Source organism: Lacerta agilis, chromosome 13 (assembly GCF_009819535.1).
Source record: "Lacerta agilis isolate rLacAgi1 chromosome 13, rLacAgi1.pri, whole genome shotgun sequence".
Taxonomy (NCBI): Eukaryota; Metazoa; Chordata; class Lepidosauria; order Squamata; family Lacertidae; genus Lacerta; species Lacerta agilis.
Genome location: NC_046324.1, coordinates 52,120,866 through 52,146,968, shown reverse-complemented (window position 1 = coordinate 52,146,968; position 26,103 = coordinate 52,120,866). Strand labels below are relative to the sequence as shown.

At 55.3% G+C, this 26,103-nt stretch overlaps 2 protein-coding genes across 2 annotated transcripts; both read right to left on the bottom strand.

Annotated features, from left to right (window-relative positions):
- Nucleotides 1-2,257: 2,257 nt before the first annotated feature.
- Nucleotides 2,258-12,633, bottom strand: SLX4 (SLX4 structure-specific endonuclease subunit). Its single transcript, XM_033166512.1, is given in 16 exon segments — nt 2,258-3,024; nt 4,027-4,482; nt 4,591-4,696; nt 4,911-6,061; nt 6,064-6,444; nt 6,592-6,761; nt 7,279-7,369; nt 7,371-7,423; nt 7,951-8,039; nt 8,212-8,416; nt 9,048-9,155; nt 9,607-10,004; nt 10,485-10,714; nt 11,495-11,716; nt 11,961-12,102; nt 12,423-12,633. Coding segments are annotated over 16 exon segments (4,332 nt in total). The 3' UTR covers nt 2,258-2,705.
- Nucleotides 12,634-14,695: 2,062 nt separating this feature from the next.
- Nucleotides 14,696-26,064, bottom strand: TRAP1 (TNF receptor associated protein 1). Its single transcript, XM_033166747.1, is given in 19 exon segments — nt 14,696-14,970; nt 15,401-15,473; nt 15,782-15,830; nt 15,833-15,926; nt 16,882-16,967; nt 17,633-17,771; nt 17,934-18,119; nt 18,321-18,468; nt 20,051-20,120; nt 20,236-20,356; nt 20,557-20,712; nt 21,268-21,341; nt 21,850-21,959; nt 22,345-22,505; nt 22,706-22,777; nt 23,200-23,340; nt 24,461-24,543; nt 24,669-24,824; nt 25,941-26,064. Coding segments are annotated over 19 exon segments (2,106 nt in total). The 5' UTR covers nt 26,026-26,064; the 3' UTR covers nt 14,696-14,868.
- Nucleotides 26,065-26,103: the final 39 nt, after the last annotated feature.

Sequence of the window (26,103 nt, the reverse complement as noted above, 5' to 3'; positions counted from 1 at the left end):
GTTATGAAAAATGCTGTTTTCAACATTGTATTTGGACTATGCATGTCTTTTTCCATTGTATATAAAGTATTGCTTAAAAGTGATATAAATTACTGAAGTTTTTAACATGTATTCTGTTCTTCAAAACCCATGTAAGAATGTTTAAGGTTTTTATTTATTTATATATATATTTTGGATCATGTTCTTTGTAAGACATGGCTAATTATTCACTCATCACATAGACCCAGCCAGCAGTACCTTGCAAACAGCATATCTGGTCTACAGAGCCCATCTGTGTGTGCCTACGAAAGGGACAGAGAAGGGCAGCGATAGGTTTCACAGTGGTTTGGTATTTGGAGATGTTCATTCGTAAGTGTTAAGTGGAATAAAAAAAAATTATCTTTGCTTTTTCTAAAAATCAAAAGCATTAATTTTGACAGAGACCACCAATTGGGAGTTAAACATTAATTTTAGGATCCAGGAAATTCACCCAATACAAATTCCTGATTTGAAAACCAAGGGCAAAATTCAGGGCTTTCTGTGCAGTAACTGAAGCAAGCAGCCCTCTTCCATCTTCTCTTGGATGTTGGACAAGCCAGTATCCCTTGGGGGCTGCAAAGTGAGGCTGCTGCTGCTGCTGCTGTGAGCCTCTTGCCTCGTCTGTAGAATCCAATTTTTTTTGGCCAGGAAATGGTAAAAACAAGTTGCCTTTTTCATGTGTTGAACATCTGACTTGCTTGGTTTTGAACGTGAAATACGTGCTTCCTTCTATCGTTTGTGTTGGAATAGGAACCCAAACACACAAGTGTTTCCCAATGCTAACTGCAGTCGTGTCGTCTCTCTGATTTTCTGAACTGGACATCTGCACACCAGACAGTTGGCGCTTTGGGTTCCTCTCCCTTGTAACAATCTTCTTCAGCAAGCAAGATGTCCAGTCTGAGCTGTGGTCAGTGGGTACAACCCAAGACATGTTTAAAAGGATGGAAAGCCCTAATGCTGTGTCATATTGTATACGTAAAAAGAAAAGCAAAAACCTATATTTGTGATCAAAAAGGAAGAAACTTGAAATGTGCTGGTGTTTCTAATAAAGCTGGTAAAAAACGCTTAAAGGGTGGTTCCAAGTGGCTCAGTGCCCGATTGGGCCAAGTGGAAATGGACAGGCAACTCACTCTTCCGACAGCTATTTCTGCCTGGCTTCTGATGTTCAAGTGGAAAAGATAGAAAGCAGCAGCCAGCCACTCCATGCAAGCTACCATTTCCCTCTAACTAGCACATCTCCAGCCTTTGTAGATGGAAGCGGCCAACAGATGGACCCTCACACAGTTTTAGTCCTACGGAGTTTTTAGTTTCCTTTTAGGGTTGTAGCTACAAACACACAAGCGCATTTGATGACAGTCAGACCTCTTGCATGCGTCAGGGCATGTTTCTGCCTTAAAAAGTTTTAAGTGCTAGTGTGAAAAAGGGTAGATTCCTCATCAACTGCCCCCCCAAAAAAAACAATTCATAAACTTTTACCGGTTAAAAGGCTGCTTGTGTGTTCTATATAGAATCCCTGCTAGAGCTAGTTAAAAGTCCATGAACAAGTGACAATTTGCAGTGCTCTTGGCTAGACAGACGTCACAGCTTTACAATAAACAACTTGCACTGAATGCTAGTCCTGTGAAGGGCAACTTAGGCAGTCCACCAGAGCTCTTAAAGACAAGTGATTTTCAGAGGAGGAGGCCGGTTTTATGCTAGAAAGAGTACCAGGCCAAAATGGCAAACCATTCGATTCTGAGCTTCCCGTACTCTTCCCTTTGGGATATGCCTATGCAGGCGAAAGGGCCTGTTGCAGAAGCACAGCTGCTGGGAACAACTGCAGGTGCATCATTTAAAAACAAATCCTGGCTCCAGTATAGACTAAATTGCAGAAAGACTTGATATAAAGCCTCTCTCCTGCTCTAGAGAAAGCTTAAGACTGCCAACCCGTTTTTGTGCACAGTACAAACCCTTCCTCAACTCCATCCTTATACAGTCAAACCTTGGTTCTCAAACAGCTCCGTTATCAAATGTTCAAACATTTGACATTTCAAACAGATTATGTTTGAAAACCAAGATTCCACTGTATATGAGCAGCTAGAAATGCAAGCCCCAATTCTCCCCCCTTGGGACCAGGCCACCTTTCAAAAGAGGTGGGTTGCACAGCACTTGCTGGAGCTGACGGCAGTTGTCCAGACGACGGGGAAAGCAGCAAGTTGGGGGCAGGCCGAGGAAACCTCTCTCATTCTCGCTGTTCATCCCAATCGCTTTTAGTGAAACATTTTTTATTACACAGGCATGTTACACCCACGTTTAAAACTTTAATGGTTGGCACAGATCAACGGGTACAGAGGGATGCTGAGCCACACCTAACAACCCATAATGGGCCAGCGAACACAGGCGGAGACACAGCAGCAGCTGCACCTGCAATGAGGAGGCCCTGGAGCAACTGCAGTGTGTTTCAGTGTATCTCTCGGCTCCCCCTCAAGCCGCTCCAGGGACCTGCTCTTTACGGATTTGAACTGACTGCCCAAAAAGCGGTTTTCTCCCATGGAGGCGCACAGTTCAGTCAGCACATCATCTAAGCAGAAGGCTTAGTCAGGTCTTTGCCACAGCTCTTCCAGTCAAGGAAAAACCACGCACGGAGAAATGGTAAGAGACAGCTGAGTGGATCCAGCATTTCTGCCATCGAGGCCCATAGAAACTTCTCAGAACCGCCGTCTCCTCTTTTTGGAGTGCCGTTGCTTCTCCCTCCGGGCTTCTGCAGTAGTAAAGGTAATGCAGTGCGCGTCAAGGAAGTCCATCAGCTTGCCCATCGCAATCTTGACGCCGCTTTCCTTCAGTTCTGCCTGCAGCCCAGCCAACTCAATGGGCTGGTACAGGAGGATTTGGCGGCAAAGAGCTGGCGTGGAGACGAGATGGTGCCGCAAGGCTTCTAGTTTGTGTGCCTCACGGGCTGCAGCCTGAGAAGCCGGGATGTGCTCCTCTTCCTCCTCGACCGGCAAGCCAAACTCCATTGAAGAAGAGCTGAGAAAGAGAGGGGGTGGGGGTCAGAAGCTCTTCCCTTCTCTAGACCTTTGTGAGGAGTTGGGGACACAACACCACTCTGGCCAGATGACCAGGCGCCACAAAAGGAGAAAACAGGAGGCAGATTGTTGGCCACCTAGCAGATTGGGAAGCAGGTTTCGGGGGATTCAGGCAGGGAGTGGTTTACTCATTTCATAAAATGTATACATCACTAGACTGTAAACCACATTGGTTTTAAAGTTTTTTTTTAACACAGAATAAAACAATAAAATTACCAGTAAATGGTAAACAAACATTACCATTCAATAAACTAAAACCAAACATTCAATAAACTAAAACATTCAATAAACTAAAACCAAATAAAAACACACCCCTATTCTGTGTGTCCAGATAGGCTCATCTAAAGAGGAATGTTTTTGGCAGGTGCCGAAAAGAAGACCGTGAAGGCACTTGCCTGGTCTCTAGTGGCAGGGAGTTCCAAAGTAGGTGGAGCTATGCTAAGATTGGAGTTCTTGCCAAGACAAAACAAGATGCAAGGGATTGAACGTGGGGACTTCTGCATGCCAAGCAGCTGCACTGCCCTTCCCTTCCCAAACCCTGTTTCAGCAAAAGTAACTGCCTGCCTAGGCACCGTTGGAAAACCACTCCAGTGTGGCTCTGGGCACACAAATCCGCTTCCTAAGTCTCTCTGCTCTCACTGTGTTTCTAAAGAAGCCCCACAGCGATGTTTGACAGGCAGTGGGCCCAGGCTGCTGTGAAAACTCCAAAGAGGAAGGAGGAGCAGGGGGTGGGCTGGTTTCAGCTCCTGAGCAAATTCCCACTGAGGAGCAAAAGGAGACTAGATTATGTGGAGACGGGGGGACAGGACAGCTTCAAGGGGTGAAAAAGGCCAGGTTTGGCTTTTGGCAGCCTGGGCATTGTCTGGGCAGCTCTGTTCAGCGGCCTTTTCTGGCCAGAGGGAACCAGCAGGAAGGAGCATGCCACCCCCAGCCAGCCTCCTACCTCTGGGACGCTAGAGACTCATCACTGCCAGTCCCCGAAGACGCAGTCGACTCCTGGGAAGCCGTGGGTGCAGAGTCCTTGGTGCTTCCTCCAGGGGGAAATCCTGTTGGAAGTGAGGCTGTCCCCTGCGGCCGCCCTGAAGCGTGTGGCTCAGAGACCTGCCCAAGCCCCTCATGGCCTCTGCCAGAAGGATCCCTGAAGCCGCAGACCGTCTGGCTGCCCCGAGCACCCTGGCGAGCCTCAGCAGATCCTGGCAGCTGCTTGCCAACGGGGCTGGAGGCAACGGCCAGCCTTGGCTTCCTCGGGACCGGCTGGACTGGGCTGTGGGGCAAGGTCAGCTGGGAGGCCACAGCCGCCTTTTGCTGGGGGTTGGCTCTCGCCCCTTGGTGAGTGTACTGAAATATCTCCTTCAGCTTCAATATCATCTTCCGCTTTGGGAGAGCACGGACTCCAAACCTGAAAAGACACAGAAGACAGGCGGTCGCAGGGGCAAACGCAGCAGCCTTTCTCTCCTCGGCCGTTCTCCCTGCTGGAGGGGCCTGCCCCCCCCCTGACAGCACCCACCTGCGCAGCTCCTTCTTCAGCTTCGGGGTCTCCATGATGGAGTAAGATGGCATCGGGGTGGGCGGAGCTGCGCTCGGCGTCTCGCTCCCGGCCTCAAAGGCAAGATCTGGAACAGAGCAAGGTGAGAGCAAGCCCTCGGGAGGTCAAGCTGGGCTGCCCGGCGAGGGGAAGGTGACCAGCAGGGCCAAAGGAGCTTTGCCAGGGGGTGGCGCTCCGGGCAGCAAGTGGCCAGAGACCCGATGCCACACAGCACAAGCACAGAGCCCCATGCCCAGTGTTCACCACCCTCTGCTCCCCCCAGGCCCGGAGCGGCCACTTACCAGGCGTCCTCTGGGTCAGAGGAAAGACCTCGCTGCTGTCGGAGTCTTCTCCTGTCGAAGCACCCCTCTCTCCTAAGTGGGGGGCAGTTGCTCCTCCAGCCATGGGACTCCTAGCTGGGGGGCTTTTCATGCCCAAGGCTGGTGGCGGAGTCCCCGGTGGGGTTGGGGCATTTGCTGTCAGACACAGAAGGCTGTCACCCTCTTCCCCCAAGGGACACAGGGAGTCCTCCCCAGGCACAAGGCTACTTCTCTGGGGCCAAGGGGCTGCGGAATCAAGCTCCTCTTCACTGTCTCCCACAACCACCACGGGGCTGCTGGCAGGCTTCTTGCGGGCAGGCGGGGGCCCCAGCAGAGGCAGCCTGGTAGTGGAGCTGTGGGTGGGTGGGCTCTCTGCAGCCCCTTTGGACCCAGGCTCTTCAGTCCCAGGCGCCATGGGGGGCTTGGCCAGCAGAGGAGTGTCTGGCACCCTCCAACTGGAGGCCTCCTCCCAGCTGTCTTCTCCATTGCTGGCCAGCCTCAGAAGCAGAGGACTTCCTCCACCAGCGTCCCAAAGCTCCCCAGGGCCCACCTCACAGGCGGGTGGCAGGGATGGCCTCTGCCCACTGGAAACATCTGCCCCCCCTTGGCTCGACTGACTCTGCAAGGCCCCAGAGAGGGCCGCTCCAGCAAGCAAGACGGCAGCCTCCGCCTGCTCTGCCTCTTCATCAGAATCCAAGAGCACAATGGGGCTGCCCTCCGAGGCCCCACGGCCACCTGAGCTCTTGTTCCACGCAGGCCGCTCCAATTCGCCGTTTGGAGGGGGAGATAACAAGCCCTGATTGCTCAGCCCTGGCGGAACAAGAGAGAGGACTGCCAAGGGGCTGGTGGGCAATGCTGCCCTCCGTTTGGGAGAGGAGGATCCCAGGGGCAAGAGGTCCCTCGGTGGCCCCTGGAGGAGGCCAGGAAATCCCAGAGATGCAGGACCTTGGCTGGCTATATTGCCCCTCTGCTCCTTGGCACAACGGCTCTGCTGAGAGAGCCCAGAGCAGTTGCCCTGGGTGGCAGGAAACAGGACTGCCGAGTGTTCATGTTGTTCCGAATCCTCCTCCTCCATCTGGGGCACTCTTCCGGTGGCAGCTCTGAGGGGGGGCCCTGTGCCACTGGCAGCAGCAGCAGCAGCTGGCAACTGGGACCGTTCCAGGCAGAGGCTTCCTGTCCACTCTGCCATGGCTGCCCTGTCCTCTGCAGGCTCCCGCGGCGCCTTCCTGGGGTTGGCGGCTCCCTGCGTAAGACGAGCCCATTGTGGGCAGCTTTGCGCTGGGTGGCAGCAAACTCGTAGATCTGCTCCAGCTCCTGCTCGCCCACTTCCTCGCTGTCGGCTTCCTCCGGCTGTCCGCCCTGCAAGGCTTCTTCTTCTTCCTCCAGCCACATGGACTTCAGGAGCTCCTCAAAGGTCTCGGCGGCTCTGTCCTCCCCAGCCTCCTCTTCGGCTCCAGGAGCCCCCGGGCCAGGCTGGCAGCCGCGGCACACGCCAGCCAGCTCCGTCGCTCCAAACCTGCAACGAAAGACGTGCGTGCGAATGCGCCTCCAGGAGAGGGGGACAAGTGTCTCCATCAGGCTTCCAAGTGGAAGTCAGCCGGGGGGGGGGGGGGCCCAATCCAGCAGCAGCAAGGAAAACGCCAGGAAGCAGCAGCCCACCAACCTCCTGGCCAAAGCAGCCACTTCTGACAGCACATGGCGAGGGACGGAGACGTCAGCCGTGTAAAGGTAGGTCAGGAACACGCCCAGGGCCTCCTTTGACACGTCGCTCAGCAGCACCCGGCGGGTCCCTGCGCCCCCTTCTTCAGCCACGAGGAAACCTTCGCAGCCAACCTGGCAAGAGACGGGGGACTCTGGAGCAGCCACCAGACTGGGGCACCTGCTCGGAGCATCATTCCCTCTTGCCAAAGTGCCCCTAAGCAGCCTGGCTGCCGGCCTGCAGGGCACGTGCCAGTCAGAGAGCTCGCTCTTCCTCCTTGGATAAAAGGCAAGCTCCAATCCCTTCCGCTCTCTCTCTCGCCCTTTTTGGCACCCGCTTCCCTCCGTCCTCCTTGCCTCCTCTCACCCCTCAGCCACACGCCCTCCTGCACAAGGACCCCAAGGCTGCAGTGGGTTCCATCGCCCTCTCCCAGGCAGGCAGGCAGGCAGGCAGGCAACACTGCTGGGCTTCCCCCTCAAATCTCAGGTGGCTGAAGAGTGACCAGCAAGGGCAAAGCATCGCTCCTTGCCTGACACCCACAGACCCAGAACCCAGGCCAGGAGCAATGAGCAGGGGTGCCCCTCCGTTTATTTGAAGGTGGGGGGCGGTGTGCCTCTTTGCACCAGCACCCCAGCTGCTGCTTGTCCTTACCATTTCCATCAGCTGTGGGCACCGGGCATAAAGCACAAACAGGTGCGCATAGAGGAGCTCCCCACTGTCCACCTGAAACTGGATGCGCTCAGTGAGGGTTGTTCACCATCCCCCTGAAGGCATCAGCCAAGGAGCCAAGCGGGAGCTGAAAGAGAGAGAGAGAGAGAGAGAATGGCCACACTCCACCTTCTGCTCCAGCTCCTTCCTGGAAAGCAGCAGGAGCCAAACGGACCTTGAGGAAGGACTGCAGTGGGGCTCAACCCCCCCCTCACCCCCCTCCTCACGCAGAGGCACCCAGGTTCCCCTTGCGCATCAACAAGGGGCTGAGGGGGGCTTCCTCCCAGGGTGTCGGGGGATCCTCTGCTTTTAGAGGACATCTGGAGGCAGACCTGTATAGGGAAGTTTTCAATATTGATGGTTTATCATGTTTTTAATATTCTCTTGGGAGCTGCCCAGACTGGCTGGGGAGACCCAGCCAGATGGGCAGGGTACAAATAATATTATTTATTATATTATATATATATTATATTATATTATTATATTATCTTAATTATATATATTTTTATATTATATTATATTATTATATTATATTATATTATATTAATCATTTATTCTCAGCTAATATAGTGCCCCCTTCTAACAAAACATTGGGGTCTAACGTGTTGCCCTTACCATTTGAGGACAGCTCCTTTGGGGCAGCTGCTTCTCCAGTGGTTGGAGAAAACTGCTCTGCAGAACGTCACCAGAAAGCCAACCTTGACCTGGAGCAAAGAGAGAAAAACACAGGCCCATGATAAGTAGCCTGGCGACCTGCTCTGGGTCCAGGCAGTCTCTGCCCCCGTCCACAGCCCAGACACCCGGAGGGGGTGGGCCTCTTTCCGGGCTCAGTTCCACGCATGCCAACCCCTTTCCCCCAAGGAAGCCTTTCCTCACCCAGCCCCTCCTGCTGCCACTGGGTGAGGGTCAGCCCTTCTCCCGCCAGCTCCACCAGGTCCTGCAGGGCTTCTGCATCGCCCAGTTGGCAAGGCAGCCTCTCCCTCGAATCTCCAGAGGCGCTTCCTTGGAGAAGAAGCACAGCCCCAGCCGGCCCTTGCTCCATCTCTGACGGTCTGACGGGCCCCGAGGATGGCACAGCTCCCTGGGAAAGGAATTTGTGTTAGATTTTCTGTTTTACAATTTAAAGCACTCATTTTTACATCCTTCAGATATCAATGACTTCCCTTCTTCTCCTTCCACGGTTCACTTTGCGTATCATAAATCCCTGCATACTTTACAGAAACTATACCATTCAGTATTCCATTATTACAACCATCATAACTTATTTACACTGTTGAATTTATCTGAATGCTGCCAGCGTTTTCAGCTGCACACAGTTCTTTCCCATATATTCAATAAACGTTTTCCAAATCTCTCTAAACGTATGTTCTCCTTGTTCTCTTATTCCACGTGTCAAGTCTGCCATCCGTTCAAGTTGCCCTTCTCCTTTAGCTGGGACCTCGCTCGCTCGCTTTCCGCTTTTGGGGGGCATCTCTCAGCCCTTGTGCAGCCAGTCTCCTAGGATGGAGGCGTCTGATCTCAGGCCTCGGAGCGCCTTCTTCCTATCTGCCTATGAGCAGCCAGCCCCAGAGCACCCAGAGGGAGAAGCTGCTGAGCGAGGCTGGCCCCATTTCATGTCCAAAACACCCCACCCACCTCCCCTCCCCATTCTGCCTGGAAAGTAGAGCCAGCAGAGGAGGGGGCTGGGGGTCACCTGCTCCTCCCCACCCCACCTCAGGGCCTGCTGAGGCCCCCTCCATGGTCCAAGGCCCCCCATCACACCCCAGAGGCAGCAGCAGCAGCAGCTCTGCTCCCACCATGTCCTTCTCTGCAGGAAGAGACTGGGAATCGTGAGAACAGACAGCAGAAGGAAGAGAAACAGAATGAGGCAAAAGTGAAGAAGCAGCGCAAGGCCCCGGCGAATGATGGACGCAGATGTGGCCTCAACGGAGTATGTTGAAGCCACCGGCAGCACTTCTGGGAAGCTCCTCGGCCAGGCCAGGCTGCCGGAACTCAGAGGTCCTGGGCTCCATTGCTCCCAGGCTAGAGGGGGATCCTGTGACTCTCCCCTCCCCTCGGCCGCTTCCAAAGAGCTACTGTGCACAAATTGCACTGGGCTCAGCGGCACTGTTCGGGGGGGGGGGAGTGCCTTGCTCAGGGCTCTGCGGGGAGGGCAGCCCCAGGATCAACCGCCCCGAAGGAGCTCCCATTTTAAAAGGGCTCTCCAGGGCTGGATCCCGAGCAGGCAGTCCCAGGAACACCAATGTGCGGATGAGATCATCTGCACCTCGCCAGCCCAAGCCCAGCTGCCCCGCCTGCACCAAGGGTGGGAGGGGGGACCCTTCTAAGCAAGCAGGAGTTGGAGCCCCCACAGGCACCCACCTCCTTGGGCGTCTGCAACGAGACAGAGCGGGCAAAGTCCGTGGCCTGAAAGCTCCCTGGAGGACACAGTCTGGCCAACGAGCTGGCTTCCCACAAGGAGCCGCAAGGGCCAGCTGCTCTCTGGGGCAGCTCAGCATCCATGAGGCGGCTGGGGGGAAGCAGGGGGGTGCTGGGGAACTCCTCCTCCGCTTCGGAGAGCAGCTGTGCCACACGAGCCTCCATCCGCCGATGGGTCTCCTGGGGGTCCTGGGGCAGCAGCAGAGGCAGAGGGGGCAGCGGCCGGCCCAGCTTCGCTCGGTTCTTCTTCTCTAGGAAGCAACACACAGGGAATGTGGCTGTGAGCTGCCAGCCTCCTCACCTAGGAAGCCCCTGCCTGCCCCACAGCAAACGCTGCCCAGTCCTCCAAAGGGCCAGGAGGAAAAGCAGGGGCAGGAAGCAGCCCCAATGCAGCGGGGGCCACAGCCATTCCAGACATCGCCATCTGGGATCAACGGCACTTTGCCTGGGGAGCTTCTCTTGAAGGATCCTGGCCGGAGAGTCAGGGAGGGGGAAGGGACCCCAGGGGTCATCCAGCCCAACCCCTGCAGGGAAGAAATCACAACCCCAGACATGGATATGCTTGTTCTCAAGGGAGCTGCGGGGAAAGTGCAGCATGCGTCCAGACTGGAACACATTTCCAGAGGACATAGAAGGAACCTGCATGCTCCCTTGAGCCCAGAAGCCAGAGGCAGCCGCCAGAGCTTCCCCAGGTGCCGGCCGCCTTCCGCCAGGCCCTGCCTGGAGCTCACCTGCTTTTCGGGGCTTCCTGCTTTGCAAAGCGCCGTCCTGCCTGCTCCCAGCCAGCCGTTTGGCCTCCCCCTCCTCCTCCTCCAAGAGAGAGCGGGACATTGCCATGGCAACCAGCAGATCCTCCGTCGCTCCGTCCACCTCGGCCGCCACCTTGCGCTTCTTCGGCAAGCGTTGCACGGAAGAGGCGCCTTTTCGCTTGGACCCACTGGACGGGGCAGGAGAGGTCGGTTAACCCAGCTCAGGAGCTGCCATGGGCAACAGCTGCCCCCCCCCCAATCTGAGAGGACCACCCTAAGCGTCCTGCAACACTCATGTCTACGGACCAGGCGGCATTTCAGAGGGGAGGTGCTTCTACCTCTGCTGACCAGGAAACTCCCTCCATCTCTAAGCACTGATCTAGCACCTGAACCAACCACCCACTGGCGAGATCTCACTCCTGACGATGACAGCTCCCGGCTGCTTCAGACAGACATCAAATAGCGCAAGGAACAAGAGGGTAGCAGGAGGCTACAGAAACTGCCCTCCCCAAGTCCCACTTTCTAAAAATGGTCCTGGAGGCAGCAGCAAAACCACTGCCTATGATGTCCCCAGTGCCCACCTCCCTGGGCCGCTCCAGAAAGACAGCAAGGTCCACAGCACCAAAAGACCGAAGAGAAGGAGAAGTGTGACCCTTCCCATGACAAGTGGGATGTCACCAGCCAGGGTGACCAAGCCACTTCAGCACCACTGAGCAAGCCTGAAGGCAGGTAAGTGCTTTTCTCCCAATATGCTACCCTCCCAAGTCCCAAAAGGAGGGGGGGTTGCTCACCACTTGGGGGTCCAGGGAAGTCTTCTCGGGCGCAGAACCCCTCCTCCCCTCTGCCCAATTGAGGCATTAATTGCACCCTGGCGCACCCGTTAACACCCCCCCCGGCTCACTCAATAGGCCGAGAGAGGAAAGAGAGCAGGGCAGCTTCACTTGAGCAAGACTCCACATCCAAGGGAGCCCAGGACGGGACTCTGGACTCACCTCTGGGCGGCTGGGAGGCCAAGGAGCGAGGTCTGCTGCTGCTGCTGCCGCACCGCCTGAAGGAGCAGCGTGGGGGGGACCTCCATCCTGGCTGCGCAGCGCTTCAAGTGGCTGCCCCGGCTCCTGAGGGAGCTGAAGCCCTTTCCGCAGATGGGGCACTCGGGAACAACTGGGCCCCTGGCAGGGGGGGCAGAAAGGGGGCCCTCCAGGTCATCCAGGCACCTGGAGGAAAACACACACACACCACAGCAGCTCAGCTGCTAAAGCAGCCTTTTATTTTTTTATTTAGGTTTTATTCATATTTGATTGATCTTTTTACGGTAGATTAAAGAAAAAGGGGGGGAAACAGGAAAACGTAATTCGTTACAAACTATGTAATAAATATGTAAATAGACAGGCTTGCCTGGCCAGTCTCCCAGCAGCGCCCCCTTCCCCCAGCCGTCTGCCCAAACCCAGGAGCCCCCACCTGTTGACATGCTGCTCCCTCCGGAGGGAGTTCATGGCAGAGAGGTCCTTGTGGCAGATCTGGCAGAAGACCCAGCCTGCCTCCTCCAGGCTTCCTGGCTGCAGCTCCTGATGAACAGCCCCATGGCGTCCCCAGGGCTGGTCTAGGGAGGAAGAAGAGAGTCAGCCCCAGGCCCCCGGTTCCCCCAGAGCAGCCTCACCCGCAGGACACCCTTGTCTGTGGTCTGCCGCCTGGGACACTGCCGGGGCCTCTGTGCCTGGAACGCAGGTCCCGAGCATCAGCTGTTATGTTTGGACAGCGACCCACCGTGGGACCCAAACCTTAACTCCAGCAAGCAGGCTTGGGCAGGATCCTGTTTTCCTTGGGTGCAAACGCTGCGTCTGAGCTGGGGGGTAAAGGATCTGCCCATCGCCAGCCCCCCCCCCCCAGCCGTGGCAGGAGGCGGGCAGTCCTGACACTGACCGGCCCCAAGTGCCGCCTCCTCCTCCTGGCAAGCGGGCGGCCTCCTGGCCCGGTCCTCCTCCTCCTCCTCCGGGGCTGAGGTGCCTGGCAGCGCCTGCTCCTCGGGCTGCACCGGGCAGTGGCGGCTGCATCTTCCTCCTCCGCCGCTTCCTCCTTCCTCTGCTGCTGGCGTCTTCCCGCTCCTGGAGGGGGGAAAACCAGGCGGCTCCATCGCTGATGCTGCTGCTGCCCCCGTGTGTCTCCCCCCCCCCCCCAGGCTGACACACACACACCCCGCGCGCATCGCTATTGGCATGACCCGCCTGAGCGAAGCAAAGGGGAAGAGGGTCATACCAATAAGCGATGCGGGGGGGAGTCCAGACGCCCCTGAAGGGGCTCCACCGGCCTCCTTCTCCGCCATCCTGGGTCGTGCCGGGGGCCTCCGCCTCGTCCCCGCGGGCAGCAGCAGAGGAGGCGGGCGGAGGCGGCGACCCCCCTAGGACGCCCGGCTTTGAGGCGCCCGCGGCGGGACTCCCGAAACTCGTCCTCGGAGTCGCCCATGGGCGGCGGAGTGCCTGCCTGCCGCGCATGCGCCGCTCGCTGCCGGAGGACTCGCCATAGAGATGCAGAAGGGGAGAGCGGCCGGGATGGGAAGGCGGAAGCGCTCCCCGCCCCCGGAAGGAGTCCGGAGGCGCCGTGTGGGGGGCGCGGAGCATGTCGGGACCCAGCCTGGGAGCCGATGGGCGGATCCACCTCCGCGCCGGATGATGACACCACCGAGCCGAGCTGTAGTTTTGGGACTACAATTCCCATCATCTTTAGCTAGTAAGACCAGCGGTCAGGGACGATGGGAATTGTAGTCCGAGAACTGCTGGAGACCCAAGGTTGGGAAACACTGGACTAGAGACCCTGGACCCTCTCCCAACTCTGCCGTCCCAGGATTCTGCGGGTGCCTTCCCCCCTCCTCTCCCCATGGACTCGCCTCGTCTCCCCTCTGGGCAGAAGTCCGGCTGCTTGACTTGCCCCTCGAGGAGGCAGCTGCCTCGGTGTAGCCAAGGGCCAGGCGAGCACCGCAAAGGCCCCTCGCCCGTGGAGCGACCCCGACTTCACCCCGACTGTGACGGCGCTGCCCCTTTTGCAAGGCACAGGCGACTGAGAAAACTGGAAGGGGGGTGAGACCCCGACACACACACCACGGAGGAGTCTCCGCTGCACATTACCAAACCATTCACTCACACACATTTGCCTGCCTTTCACCTGTCAAAGCAAATCCTCCAGTGTCAAGAGAAAATAACAGCACCATCTCTGCAAAGGCACTGATTGCATTCTGCAAGGAGAGCTCAGCTCAGGAGCCTGAGACTCCCCGCTGAGCCCCAGGTCTCCAACAAAGGAAAACAGGGAAAGTGTAAATACCAAATGTAGCAATTCGCTGATAAATGTATCTATATAGTGGGCTCAATGAGAAACGGAATTCATAAGAAATCACCCATATCAATCTTCTTAGTTCCAATGGCATTTAGGACCCAGGGAAGTGAGGTATAAGGGTGATATCCTGCCCCAAGAGTGTCAGACAGATCACCATCTCAATCATGATGCCTACCCCCCCCCCCATAGTGGGATGGTCAAGACAAAGGGGTGTATTTGACTTGACTCCAGGACCTGGAAACTGTAAATGCTTTCCTTTGAACTGTGATGGAATAAGTGTGAAAGACTATATTTGAGTGACAGGGGCATGCCTGGATCTCAGGTTCTACCTGAGAGCACACCTTTTCTGACATATCTATGATGTCTTGATGATGCACTCTGAGATGTATTATGGGAAACTTTGAAATACAGATGTAACCCATTGATCGGGGGGTTCTCTCTGCTTCTATGTTGTAGCTGGGAGCCTTGCAACAATAAAGATCAGGCCTCTTGGCCGCTGCTTTGCTTCAATTTCTTGGCTGTAGTCTAGTTTGACCTTCCAACCTAAGCCTGCAGAACTCACTGTTGCAGGAAAAGATCTGTTCCTTACACCTGCCATGGGGGGGGGGGGAGCTCTGCACATGCTTAGAAGCACTTGGTCCTAACTGCCAGTACGTTTTGTGAAGAGTGCGGAGCCACTCTCTTCCCATGTGCACTGCAGAAGGGATCCAAGAACCACCCACCCAAAGACAGGCTCAGAATCAAAGCAGGGCAATAATTTCAGAACTGGGGGTTGAAAAGTATTTACTTAGAGGTACTGCAAACACACGCAGCCTTCAGGAAAGTCCAGAAATGCACACCCTGACAGCCAGCTGCGCAAACACACGTTTTGAATAAAGGACAAGGCTCCGGTGGCTCAACACTGGCCCCTCTGCTCTTTCCACGGGCCAAGATCCGGATGTGGGAGCCCAGGCCAAGAGCTTGCCAAAAGAGCAGGCAAGCCAGGCCCAGCACCCCTCTGAAGACAGGCAGGACTGTCCCAGCTCTGCTCCAGGCAGGAGACTCAGTGCTTCTCCAGGGCTTTGGCAAGGAGCTCGTTCAGCCGGTTCACCATCGGCCGTGGGTCATCGTTCAGGCCTGCTGCTATCATGGCGTTGTCGTAGATCTGCCAGCGAAGGAAGGAACAATGAAGCGGGTTTGGGGTAGAGTGGGGCTACTTCGCTTCCTGTGTCCCAGGGTATGGCAGGAGCACCAATGGTCAGAGATGGGAAGGCCCATTTCCCTCAGCAGCCGCTCTCCTAGGGGGTTGGACTACATGACCCGCTTGGCCCCTTCCAACTCTATAATTCTATGATTCTTCTGCCCACCCTTCGAAGGCTCTCAGAGAGGCCCCAGGGAATCCACGTGGGGTGGGGGTGGGGTTACATTTTCCCTGCTTGTGGAGGCTGCAGGTGCCAGCTGTCCCAGCTCCAGACATTGCAAAGGCACTGGAAGCCTCCCCCACCCTTCCCACTGCTCTCCTGAGTCCATGTGCCCCTCTGTGTGCCTAGGCTGCTTCCGAGTGTATCAAGGCGGAAGCAGAAGCTGTAGCTCACCTGGTCAAGCAGCATATGGGCCAGATCAGGCTGGCTGGAGCGGAGCTGGTTGAGCTTCTTGATCAGAGCATGCCTAGCAAGGGAAGACGAAGGGGCGGCTTGAGTGCTGCAGCAGGGCAGAACGCATGGGGCTTCCTTCCCCAAAGCCTCCTCTCCACCTGTGCCCAGCCCCTCTGCCCTCCCCAAGGAGAGCCCTTGCAGAGGCCCCAAAGGGAGGCGTCCAAAAGCAGGTGTGCGGGCGACAATGCAGTCCCCAGGGCATCACGTCCAGGGCTGGAGGCAGTCCATGGGTACCTTGACCAGCACCTGCTGGAAGGCAGATGCCTTCGGATCCCCCCTTCCCCAGGTCCAGCTCTGCCTGTCCCCTGCCCACCCCCATACCCGGTATTGATCTCCAGCGTGGGCTGAAGGATCTGGGCTCGCTCCTCGTGGTCTTGGCCAGCTGCTGCATCCGGAGGAAGTGGCGGGCAGCACCCATCTCCAGCACCGTGATCATGGCCGGGTGCAACTCCAGGCGGGGAGTCACCTGTAGGGCAGCAGGAAGGAGGGGGTTGAGGTCCAGGGCCAAGCAGCCCATCTGCCTCCCCACCAGGTCCCAGGAAGCAACCCCCCCCCCCCCGCTGCTGAGAGGAAACAGCAGGCCGGCACATGGGTTGCCCAGATCCCCCACAGCCGCTCTCAGCCCTTCACACCAACAGTCATCACCATCCTGACACGTCACAATGTGGCTGCAGAAAGAGTTCCCAGCGGCGCCCGTTCCTGGAAAGGCCTCGTTTGAAGCCCAAAGTCCTGCCAGGCCCAGCCAGGGGGCTTCCCAAGACCCAAGGCCTCAAGTGGCCAAAATGTTCACCCTAGATTGTGAGCAAACTCAGGCCTCCCACTCATGCCAGAGTGGTGCATTCTCTGGTTATCTCCTGCTTGGACTACTGCATGCGCTCTATGTGGGGCTACCTTTGAAGGTGACGCAGGAAATAAAACTAATCCAGAATGCGGTAGCCAGACTGGTGACTGGGAGCAGCCGCCGAGACCACATAACACTGGTCTTGAAAGACCTACATTGGCTCCCAGTAAGTTTCCAAGCACAATTCAAAGTGTTGGTGCTGACCTTGAAAGCCCTAAACGGCCCTGGTCTCCACCCCCCATCGTTCAGCCCAGACACTTAGGTCAAGCTGAGGGCCTTCTGGCAGTTCCCTCCCTGCAAGAAGCGAGGTTACAGGGAACCAGGCAGAGGGCCTTCTTGGTGGTGGCGCCCGCCCTGTGGAACTCCCTCCCATCAGATGTCAAGGAAATAAACAACTATCTGACTTTTAGAAGACATCTGAAGGCAGCCCTGTATCAAGAAATGTTTTGTGTCTGATGTTTTATGTGCTGTAAGCTGCCCAGAGTGGCTGGGGATACCCAGCCAGATGGGCAGGGTATAAATAAGAAAATTATTATAATTATTACTTGCCTGCCCCCCGCTGCCCCCCCCGGACCCTCACCTTGATGGCAGCAACCCGTGGGCCAAGTGCATTCCTCATCCAGGCCAGGAGCTCCTCTGCAACCGAGGCGCTCAGAGACTCTTCTGCTGCAGGAGGAGGAGGAGGAACACAGTGGAATGGATCAGGGTGGGGGGAGAGGAGAGAAACCCCTCAGTCACAGCCACAAAGTCCATTCTGAGAGGGTGGGGAGTGCCTCTAGAACGCCTCCTGGGATTTTTATCTTTCCTCTGCTGCTACAGCAGAATTGTTACGATAGTATGTTTGGTAGAATTCACATGAGTGTCTGAGTGAGAGTGTGGGAAATGAAGTCTGCTTTATCTCTGCCTTCTGTGTAGCGTTATTGTGTTTTAGTTTTGCTTTTGTGTGTTCGCAGAACACAGACGTGATTATGAAGTCTTTGTATACAAGACTGTAAATAAAGTAGTTTAGACCTAAAGACTGTAAATAAAGTAGTTTAGACCTACAGATAAGTCTTTCTTCTTACTGCTTGATGCTGAAAGACCTGTGTGCTCTTTTCATGAGAGAAGGGTCACAGATTAATGGTGCTCTGGTCTGATGGGGATTCCAGCCAGAGAGGGCCACTGGGAGAACACTCCGGAGTCTTGGGGAGTTTGCCGTCCCCCCCCCCCGAGTGTTTTTCTGACATTCCCACCCCTCCAAGATGGGCGATCCCCCACCTCCTCCAAGCTAGGCAGCCAACTCTGCTTGAAAAGGGCTCACGCCCTCTTGCCGCCCCACAGCAGAAGCCCACCTGGGTGCTTCTCCTCAAACTTCTCCTCCTTGTAGTGGTCGACGACGATATCCGTCTCCACAGACATCAGCTTCTTCTTGTCAAACTCCCGGAGGTGCAGGAGGGTCAGTTCGTCAAACTGCTCGTAGCAGAAGAGCACCTGCGGGGCCCAAATTGGGGGGGGGGGGGGTCCTCAGTTCCAAGGAAAGGGAGAGTGCCCACCCCCCGGGCACAGGGCTTCCTGCTCTGCTCCCGGTGCCCAACCCCAGAGCGTGTGCTGGGAAAGGGGCTCCCACAGGCCCCCCTTTGCTCTCCTGCTCACCTCCACGTCCTTCTTCTTCATGGCTTCGTAGTAGGGCGAGTGCTCGGCCAGGTGGCGGTTGGGAGAGCACAGGTAGTAGATGTTCCGGCTGCCGGCCTGCATGCGGCCGGCATAGTCCGAGAGGCTGGTCAGCTGGCCAGCGGGCAGCGCCGAGGACTCGTAGCGAAGCAGCTTGGCTATGTCTTCCTGCGAAGGAGAGTCCCGCCAGTCACCAAGGGCAAAGGAGGCAGGCCCCTTGCCAGGGCATCCATTGCCCAAGTAAACCACTTGGAGGGTGTGTTTTACAATCCAGTTTTATGAAGTAGGTGGCATCACACCCGGTTTCCCACCTCCCTCTGGAAAGTTGGCAAGGAAAAAACCCCACCCACCAGCTGTCCCCCAACACACCTTGACATCCTGCTCGGCGATTGTGACAATCCCTTCTCGCATGAAGAGCCCGTAGTCCTCGAAGAACTTGGCATACTTCTCAGGGTCCTTCTTGCTCTGCTCAATGAAGAACTTGATCAGCCTCTGCTGCAAGACTCCCCGGAGCTTCCTGCAGGACGACAGACCGTGGGGGGGTGGGAAGAGATAAGTGCCTGGAAGCCCCAAAGATCAAAAGAGGGGCAGGAGAGGCAGCAGCGGAGGAAAGAGTGCAGAAAGTGACGGGCTGAAGCACCTCTGGCTGGGGGGGGGGGGTTCTATTCTTTCCCCCCTTCACCAAAAGATTTGCCTAGGTGCCGTGTGCAATCTAAGTGAAGTCAGCGTTGCTCTGTGACCAAGAAGCCTCCCACAAGCATTTTGACCAATCGCACCTCCGCCTGCTGGGAAGCCAACTCCTTGAAATTGACGGAAAATGGCAAAACTTAACACATATCTACAAGTAAAGGCGTAGCCTATGGCATACTTTCCAAATATAATCAACTCTTAAAGTGCAAAGTTCCATATGCAATACTATGTGCTGTAGAGTGATTGTACAATGAATGACCATAGATATGGTGCGTACAGCAAAGTCTCTCAAACGTCCTCGTCTGTCCTCCGGCGGGTGGCAAGCTTGAGGTCTCCCCGTTTCACTGGTACAATTTCTTCAAAGGAACGAACTTCATCAACAGAAATGCAGAATAACTAAATTTAACCATGGCTAAAAAGCTCCAGCAACTCTAACGTTCATCACTCTGGCAAAGGCTAAACCTGTAGAGTTAGAGTTGCTGGAGCTTTTTGGCCATGGTTAAATTATTACATCCCCATTTTTTTTTTCTTCAAGATATGCTCGATCTTATTCCTTTTGTTTTTTATCATTGAATGAATGAAATGATGATTGTCTGTTGGTTTTTGCGGGATCCCAACTCCTGGCATTAGCCACAACAGGTGCCAGGGCTGATGGGAGCAGGAGTTGCAGCAACACCGGGAGGGCCCCAATCCCTGCCCCCTGGTGACCAAGAAGGCAGCAGGCCAGCAGGAGAAGGTGCCAGGGCCCAGCCCAAAGGAGCAAGTGGAAAAGGGGGACCCAATTTTTCTGGCAAAGGGTGTCTAAGGAGATAACAGAAATCACTGGGTTAAAGCTGACCGAAAGTCCAGAGGTAGCACTGTTATCAGTTTACGATGGGGTGGAAGATTCGCAGGCTCTGAAGGACTTGCTCACCAATTTATTGACAGCTGAACAAATTATGATAGCTAGGAAGTGGAAGGGGCAAGCAGAATATAAAATAAAAGAATGGTATAAAGAGGTGTGGGATATAGCTGTTAATGATAAATTAACATGTGCCATTAAGGCAAGATGGGGAATATGCAGGAGAAATGACTCTAAGGAGATATGGAGGGTGTTTGTAGAATTTGTACTGTTAAAACAGAAAGGGATCAAACCATCGCAAGAGGTGTTGAAATTTTGGGAGGTTGGATAGTTACAAGGGAATGGTCTCAGTGGTGGGGTGCACATTTTTATTCTTATTCTTTATTATTACTTTGTCAAAATAAAAAAGGGCCACTGCCAGTCAGAGCAGCCTGCCTTGGGGGGAGGCGGATCAGCGAGCGGAGCCCCACACGCCCCCTTGGAGGCCATGGCAGAATCGCTTCTCGGAAAGGCCCAGGGCGGGAGGGCGGGCAGGTGCACCCACGGACACGGCCTGCAGGTAGCTCACCTGACAAGTGCGCTCTCCTGGAGCAGCTCCCGGCTGAGGTTCAGAGGGAGATCTTCGCTGTCCACGACTCCTGCACCAAACAGAGCGAGGGCCAGCATCAGGGGAGGAGGGGGCAAGGGGGAGCTGTGGCCCAGAAGCAACCCCCCTGCCTGCCCCAGGGCACCTGCAAAGGGGAGGGCGGCTACCTTTCAGGAAGCGGAGCCATTTTGGCAAGATGTCTGCGGCTTTGGTCAGGATGAGGACCTTGCGGCTGTAGAGAGCGACGCTGGAGCCCAGCTCCCGGCTGACGTCAAACATGGAGGGTTTCTAGAAGCGCAGGAAGTCATAATAATGACGTCATTATTTCTACCCCACCCACCTGACTGGGTTGCCCAGGTTGAAAATGGATGTTCTGCCAGGCAGGAGGGACCCGGCTCAACCTCCCTCCTGGCGTGGGGCTGCCCTCCTCCTGCAGACCACCCCTCAGTGCCTCTGGAAGGCAGTGGGGGTACCCCCAAGGCCCTCACCGCCTCCGGGACGTAGAAGATGCTGCGGATATTGAGAGGCGCGTCTGTCTTGTAATGCAGGACGTAGCGCGGCTCGTCGTAGGCCTGAGCGATGAAGCGGTAGAACTCCTTGTGCTGCCAGTCCCCAATGTCCTTTGGCTCCAGGGTCCAGAGGGCCTGCACAGAGGGAGGGGGGACGGGAGGGGGGGCTCAGCTCCCACCAAGGCCGGGTGGAGGCTGCTGAGGCGTTCAGAGGGCGCAAGGGACAGCCAATGCCATTGCTGCCAGAAGGAGTTTGGTACAGAGGCAAGCCAAAAACCCCTGGCTCCAGGCAGGCCAGCAAAGAGGAGCCCCAAATCATTCTGCTCCTGCCCCCAAAGCGGACCAAGCATGGGACTAGGAGGGCATTGGCAACCTTCTCCAAGCCACTACCCCACCTTAAAATTAAAAGGCCACGGGAAGAGGACCCAGCATTGAGAAGCACGTGAGAAGGATCCTCCATTGTCCTTTTGCCAAATCACAGGAGAGAGCAAACGCTGCCCCTGTGCTCCAGAGAGGGGGCTGCTCCTCTGAGCCACTTGCACAGGACCCCCACAAAGCCCAGGGTGGCCCAGAGCCTTTCCTAAGGGCAGGCTCTTCCTAACCAGCACCTTGTTCTGAGCAGGAAGGAACAGGACCTTGAGGCTTCTGCATGTTTGGGGCCCAAGCAGCACAAGTCTGCAGCCGCCTTACCTGCATGGCGTTGACACGTCGACCGTTGAGGAAGAGGGGGTAGCCAACAAAGTTGCTGTACTTTGTGATGACCTCTAGCGGAAGGAAGGAAGGGGTTTGATGATCAACCTTGGTCAGCAGCCCTGCCCGGGACACCCAAACTCCAGAGGTGCCCACTGGCCCACCCACCCATGGTGGACCAGCCCACAGCAGCCCACTAGGAAAGGCAAGGCAGGGCTGGATGCTGCAGAGATCCTGGAAGGCAGAACCGCGAGCTCATTGAGGTCCACCGCAGACATGTTGCATATGGAGGGCCAGAAGGGGTCAGAAAGGCCCCCCAGCCTCCGCTTCTCAACCTGGCAGTTAACAAGCCTAGAAGCCAGTGACAGCAAATCTATGCCATGACAATGGTCCAACTTGAGCCAATAAATGCTCGCTTTTGGTGACGGCTCTTTGGAGTCTTGGTCCTCACAGGAAAGCCTCTGGACCGAAACTGGGAGCTTCCAGGTGCAGAGCCTTTCTCCCACCCCACCCCACCCCACTCCCCAAGCCAACCCCCACAAAGCCGCCCTGGGGAACCCCACCCAGGTGCAGGGTGATCACCTTTGACACGTTCCTCGTTGGCAAACTCCTTGCAGTCTTCCTTGAGGTGGAGAATTATTTTCGTCCCTGTTTGAACTCCAGAGGCTTCCAAGATCTCAAATGTCCCAGAACTAGGATTAAAAAAACATTTCCTTAATAACAATTTAAACAATTTATTTAACTAAAGCAATAACATTATGGCATATGTTTCTGTGTTTGTTAACTGATGTGGTTAAACCATTTTTAAAAAAACAAACAAAACCTAGACTGAGTTTTAGCACACATGAGAAACTTAAAACAAACCCTTATTTCCTGATGAATAGTCTTTGGACTATAATGTAACTTAAATGGAACACTATCTTTAGAAAAAAAAATCCTCCAAAAGCATTTCATTTTAAAAATCCAATTTAAAAATCTGATTTCAATAAAAAATATATCCAAGATTTCTGCCGCCAACCTGCACTTCCTCCTGCCTGGCCCCTAGTCTTGCCCAGGTCCCTCCAGAGAACCACTTACCCATCCGAGTGCCAACAATACCCAGGGCTGCCTGGCTCTGCTGACTGTGAGAAAACTTCCACCCGATCCGCCACCATGAAGGCCGAGTAGAAGCCCACTCCAAACTGGCCAATGATCCTGCTGCCGGCTTCTGCCTGGTTCCGCAACGTGTCCAGGAAGGCCTGTGAACACAAAGCCCCTTGCTTGCAGCCAGGCTGCCACGACAGCTACTTCCCAACAACTCAAAGGTGGGTCACAAACGTGCCAGAAGCCAGTGCCCCCTCTCCTTGTAGACTCAGGGATCGCTCCGCCCGGGAACAGCGGCAAGTCCAGCTGAGCCCAGAGCCTGCACCCACTGTCCGAAACCCTCCTGCCCCATTACCTTAGAGCCAGACCTGGCGATGGTCCCAAGATTAGAGATTAGCTCCTCCTGGGTCATCCCGATGCCTGTGTCCTGCAGGGAAGAGAATGGCAAAGACATCTGTGTCACGTCCTGGCACCCACTTTGGGATAGGGAGGGCAATGCTCCCTCATCTGCACAGACTCGGGCAAGAGTGTTGTTTCTAGCTGTTTATGAAAGATCAGCTCTGATCTGAGCAAAGCACCAGAAGGTTGGTCTATGGGGCCCAGTGCCAAGGTCAGAAGTTAAGTGAGGGCCAAATCCCACCAGACACCAAGCTCATTGGGTAGCTGTGGCCAAGGCCACATCTCAAGCTAGGCAGAATCACCACACCAATCCCCGTTGGGCCACAGGCAGCAAAATCTCTCCGATCCAGAGACCTTCCTTGGTAGCCCTAGCCAAGGAATAGGAACAAATAGAGATAGCTGAAGAAGTCAGGGGAGTTCTGGCACAAGGCATCCTCCCAGCAGCAGTACCTGGATGGTGATGGTTCCTTCTTTGGAGTCTGTTTCAAGGTGGATTTCCAGTTCTGGCAGGATCTCCCCCTTGGACATCAGCTTGTGGCGCAATTTTTCTAAAGCATCACTGCAGTTGGAGATCAGCTCTCGGATAAACACCTGCAGGGAGAGGCCACACTGATGCAAATGGGCACCACAGAGACAGCAGGGCAGTGGCTCTCGAGTGTGGAGCAGCACCCCATCCCAGATGGAAGGGCATCATGCCTTCCACCCCCACTAGCCAAAGACAGAGTAGACTCCACACACCCTAGCAGCAGGCATCCTCTGGAGCAGAGCTTTCCAAACTGTGTGTCGTGACATGTTAGTGTGTCAGCTGCAGTAATGCTGGTGGTCAACAAAAGAGGTTTAAAGACTGTCTCTAGGCAAATCTTTAAAAATGTAGTATGAACACCAACAATTGGGAAACCTTGCCTGCAAGCGCTCCAGTTGGAGCCACAGGCGTCATGGTCTTTGAAGACACTCGAACTCAGGACGCAAGGGAGAAACGTGTTAAGAGGAAGGTGCGCTTGACAAATCCACACCGTGATCAACTCCTGCCCGGAAATCTATGTCCCCACTGTGGAAGGACGTGTGGATCCAGAATTGGCCTCCACAGTCACGGACTCATTGTTAAAACCATGTTTATGGAAGACAATCTTACTCAGCTACTAGTGATTACCAAAGAAGAAGCAGCAGCAGCAGGTATGTCACGTGAATGTTCCCTACACTCATGCACTGTCATGAAATGCTGCACGTCTAAAAAGTGTGTCACCAACATGACAAGTTTGTTGGAGCTACCCTGGATTTGCAAGCACACTGCACTACCGCCCCAATCTGACCTGACTTTCCTGGGAACCTGTTCTGGTCCTTGCAGTTCCCAAGAGTTGGAGGGTTTCAGGGAAGCTCCACGGACTGCGGAGTGTGCAGCTTTGAGGAAAGACATGTTGGGCAAAGCGTTATATCAGCCATATACCCTAAGAGGTACAAGGACTGCTTCCCAACTGAGGTGAGAGGAGGGTTGAGTCTGTAACGCAGCGCACCTGCTATCCACCAACTAATCAGCCCACTGCAGAAGGGGTGCAGTGATGCCCTCCAAATGTCTGCATTTGGTAAGTTGCTTCAAATTAAGGTGGGCAGTCACTACCAGGGCCCAGAATCCTCCAACAAGTAATTAGGGTCAAGCCAGCTCAGCAGACAAAAGGACCCTTGGGATGCCCCAGGGCAGGAGTGGCCAGCCTACCTCCTTCTCCGAGTAGAGAGAGCGGGCCACGATATCCAGCAGCTCCTTGGTCTCTGCTTGAAACTCATGCCTGGAGGCAGAACCTGCAAGATGGAGATGAGGGAGAGGAAAGGGCTGCTACTGCTCTTGGCAAAGGACTGCCCCTTTGCCCCCCACAGCAGGGCCCAGGACAGGGAGTGGCTTGCCTCCAGGGGAGGGGGAGCCTGACCTGGGACTGCCTCGGGGTTGCTGGTCAGTCGGTGCAGCGGAGGGGCCTCCTCGTCACTCTGAGCAGCTTGCGAGCTGTAGCTCTTCCTGGACACCCAGCTCAGCCCTGGAGGCAGCAGCGGAGGGGCCGGTCGGGGTAGGAGTGCGGCCCTTGGACCTGAAACGGAAGAAGCATTGGGTGGTGGGCCAGGGACCCTTCTGAATGCAAAGCTTTAGCAGATGCTACCCACTGTTATAAGAATTCTAAGGTCTCCAATATAGAATAAATGTTCAAAAATGTACAAGGCAAATGCACATAGGCGAGTATATAATCCACATGTCTGAAATAGTACAGGAGAGCAATCCTGAAGCCATTTTGACTCTCCCAAATTGACCTCAAATACTTCTCTGCAAGGAGGAAGGAAATAGGAAAAATACAGTCCAGCAAGTATCTGTTAAGCTGAGCAAAGTTATCAATATGCGTAAGAGATTCAGGAACTATAGTATTTATGATCTCAAAGGAATGGCCAGGCTACCCGGAACATGCAGTCAAGTAAGGCATTATCAGGTATCCTGGCAGACAGGAGAGAAGCAACACACTCAAATCTCGGCTGGAAACCGCCTCCTTCTATGATGTATTTATGATGTCTGGGGGGGTTACTAGCCAATATACTCTGGTTGGCCTCTGCATTCTCTCCTGAGGGACTCTAGACACCCCATAAGGCAGGCATGTAGAGAAGATGTTGGTCGTGGGGTGCCCCTGGTCGATCGCGTGATCCTAATGGATTCCTCCACCAAAAAGGCTCAACAACAATGGGTAGATCACTGCCAGGTTTTTTGTTTTTAGTGGGGACAGATCGCAGTGTCTTGGAAGTTGGGACATCACTGCCATAAGGGAATTTGAACTGTGGTTCCCAACGTGGGGCAATTTGATTTTTAAGAGGGGCAATTCGAGAATGTGTTATTAACAGTGAATGGCCTTTCAGGCTTCCGCCACGTGAATAGGAGCTCGCTTTTTGAATAATAATAATAATTATATGTCACGGGGGGGGGCGGGGATCAGGGTTTGAGAGATGCTTAGGTGGGGCCTAGCCAAAAAAAGCTTGGCACCCCCTGAATTAGACGTCTTTTTCTTGTAACGCCGCCCCCGGGGCTACGCGGGCCAGATCCGCGCCGGGGACGGGCATCGCGCGGCCTGCGGGGTCAGAGGGTCACGCGGCGCTGAGGGAAGCAGCAGCCGCCGCCGCCGCCGCCGCCGCCTCCTGGGGCCTCGCCAGGGCCCGGCCTCCCTCACCTGCTCCCGCCGCCGCCGCCGCTCCCGGGCGGACCAGGAGGCGGAGGAGGCATCGCCCGCCGCGCAGCACCTCCAGCCTCGCCATCGCGACTCCCCTCACGCCGACCAGGCTTCCGGCGCGGGAATAGCGTCACGCGAGACGTTGCCGGCGCTCCCGTGACGT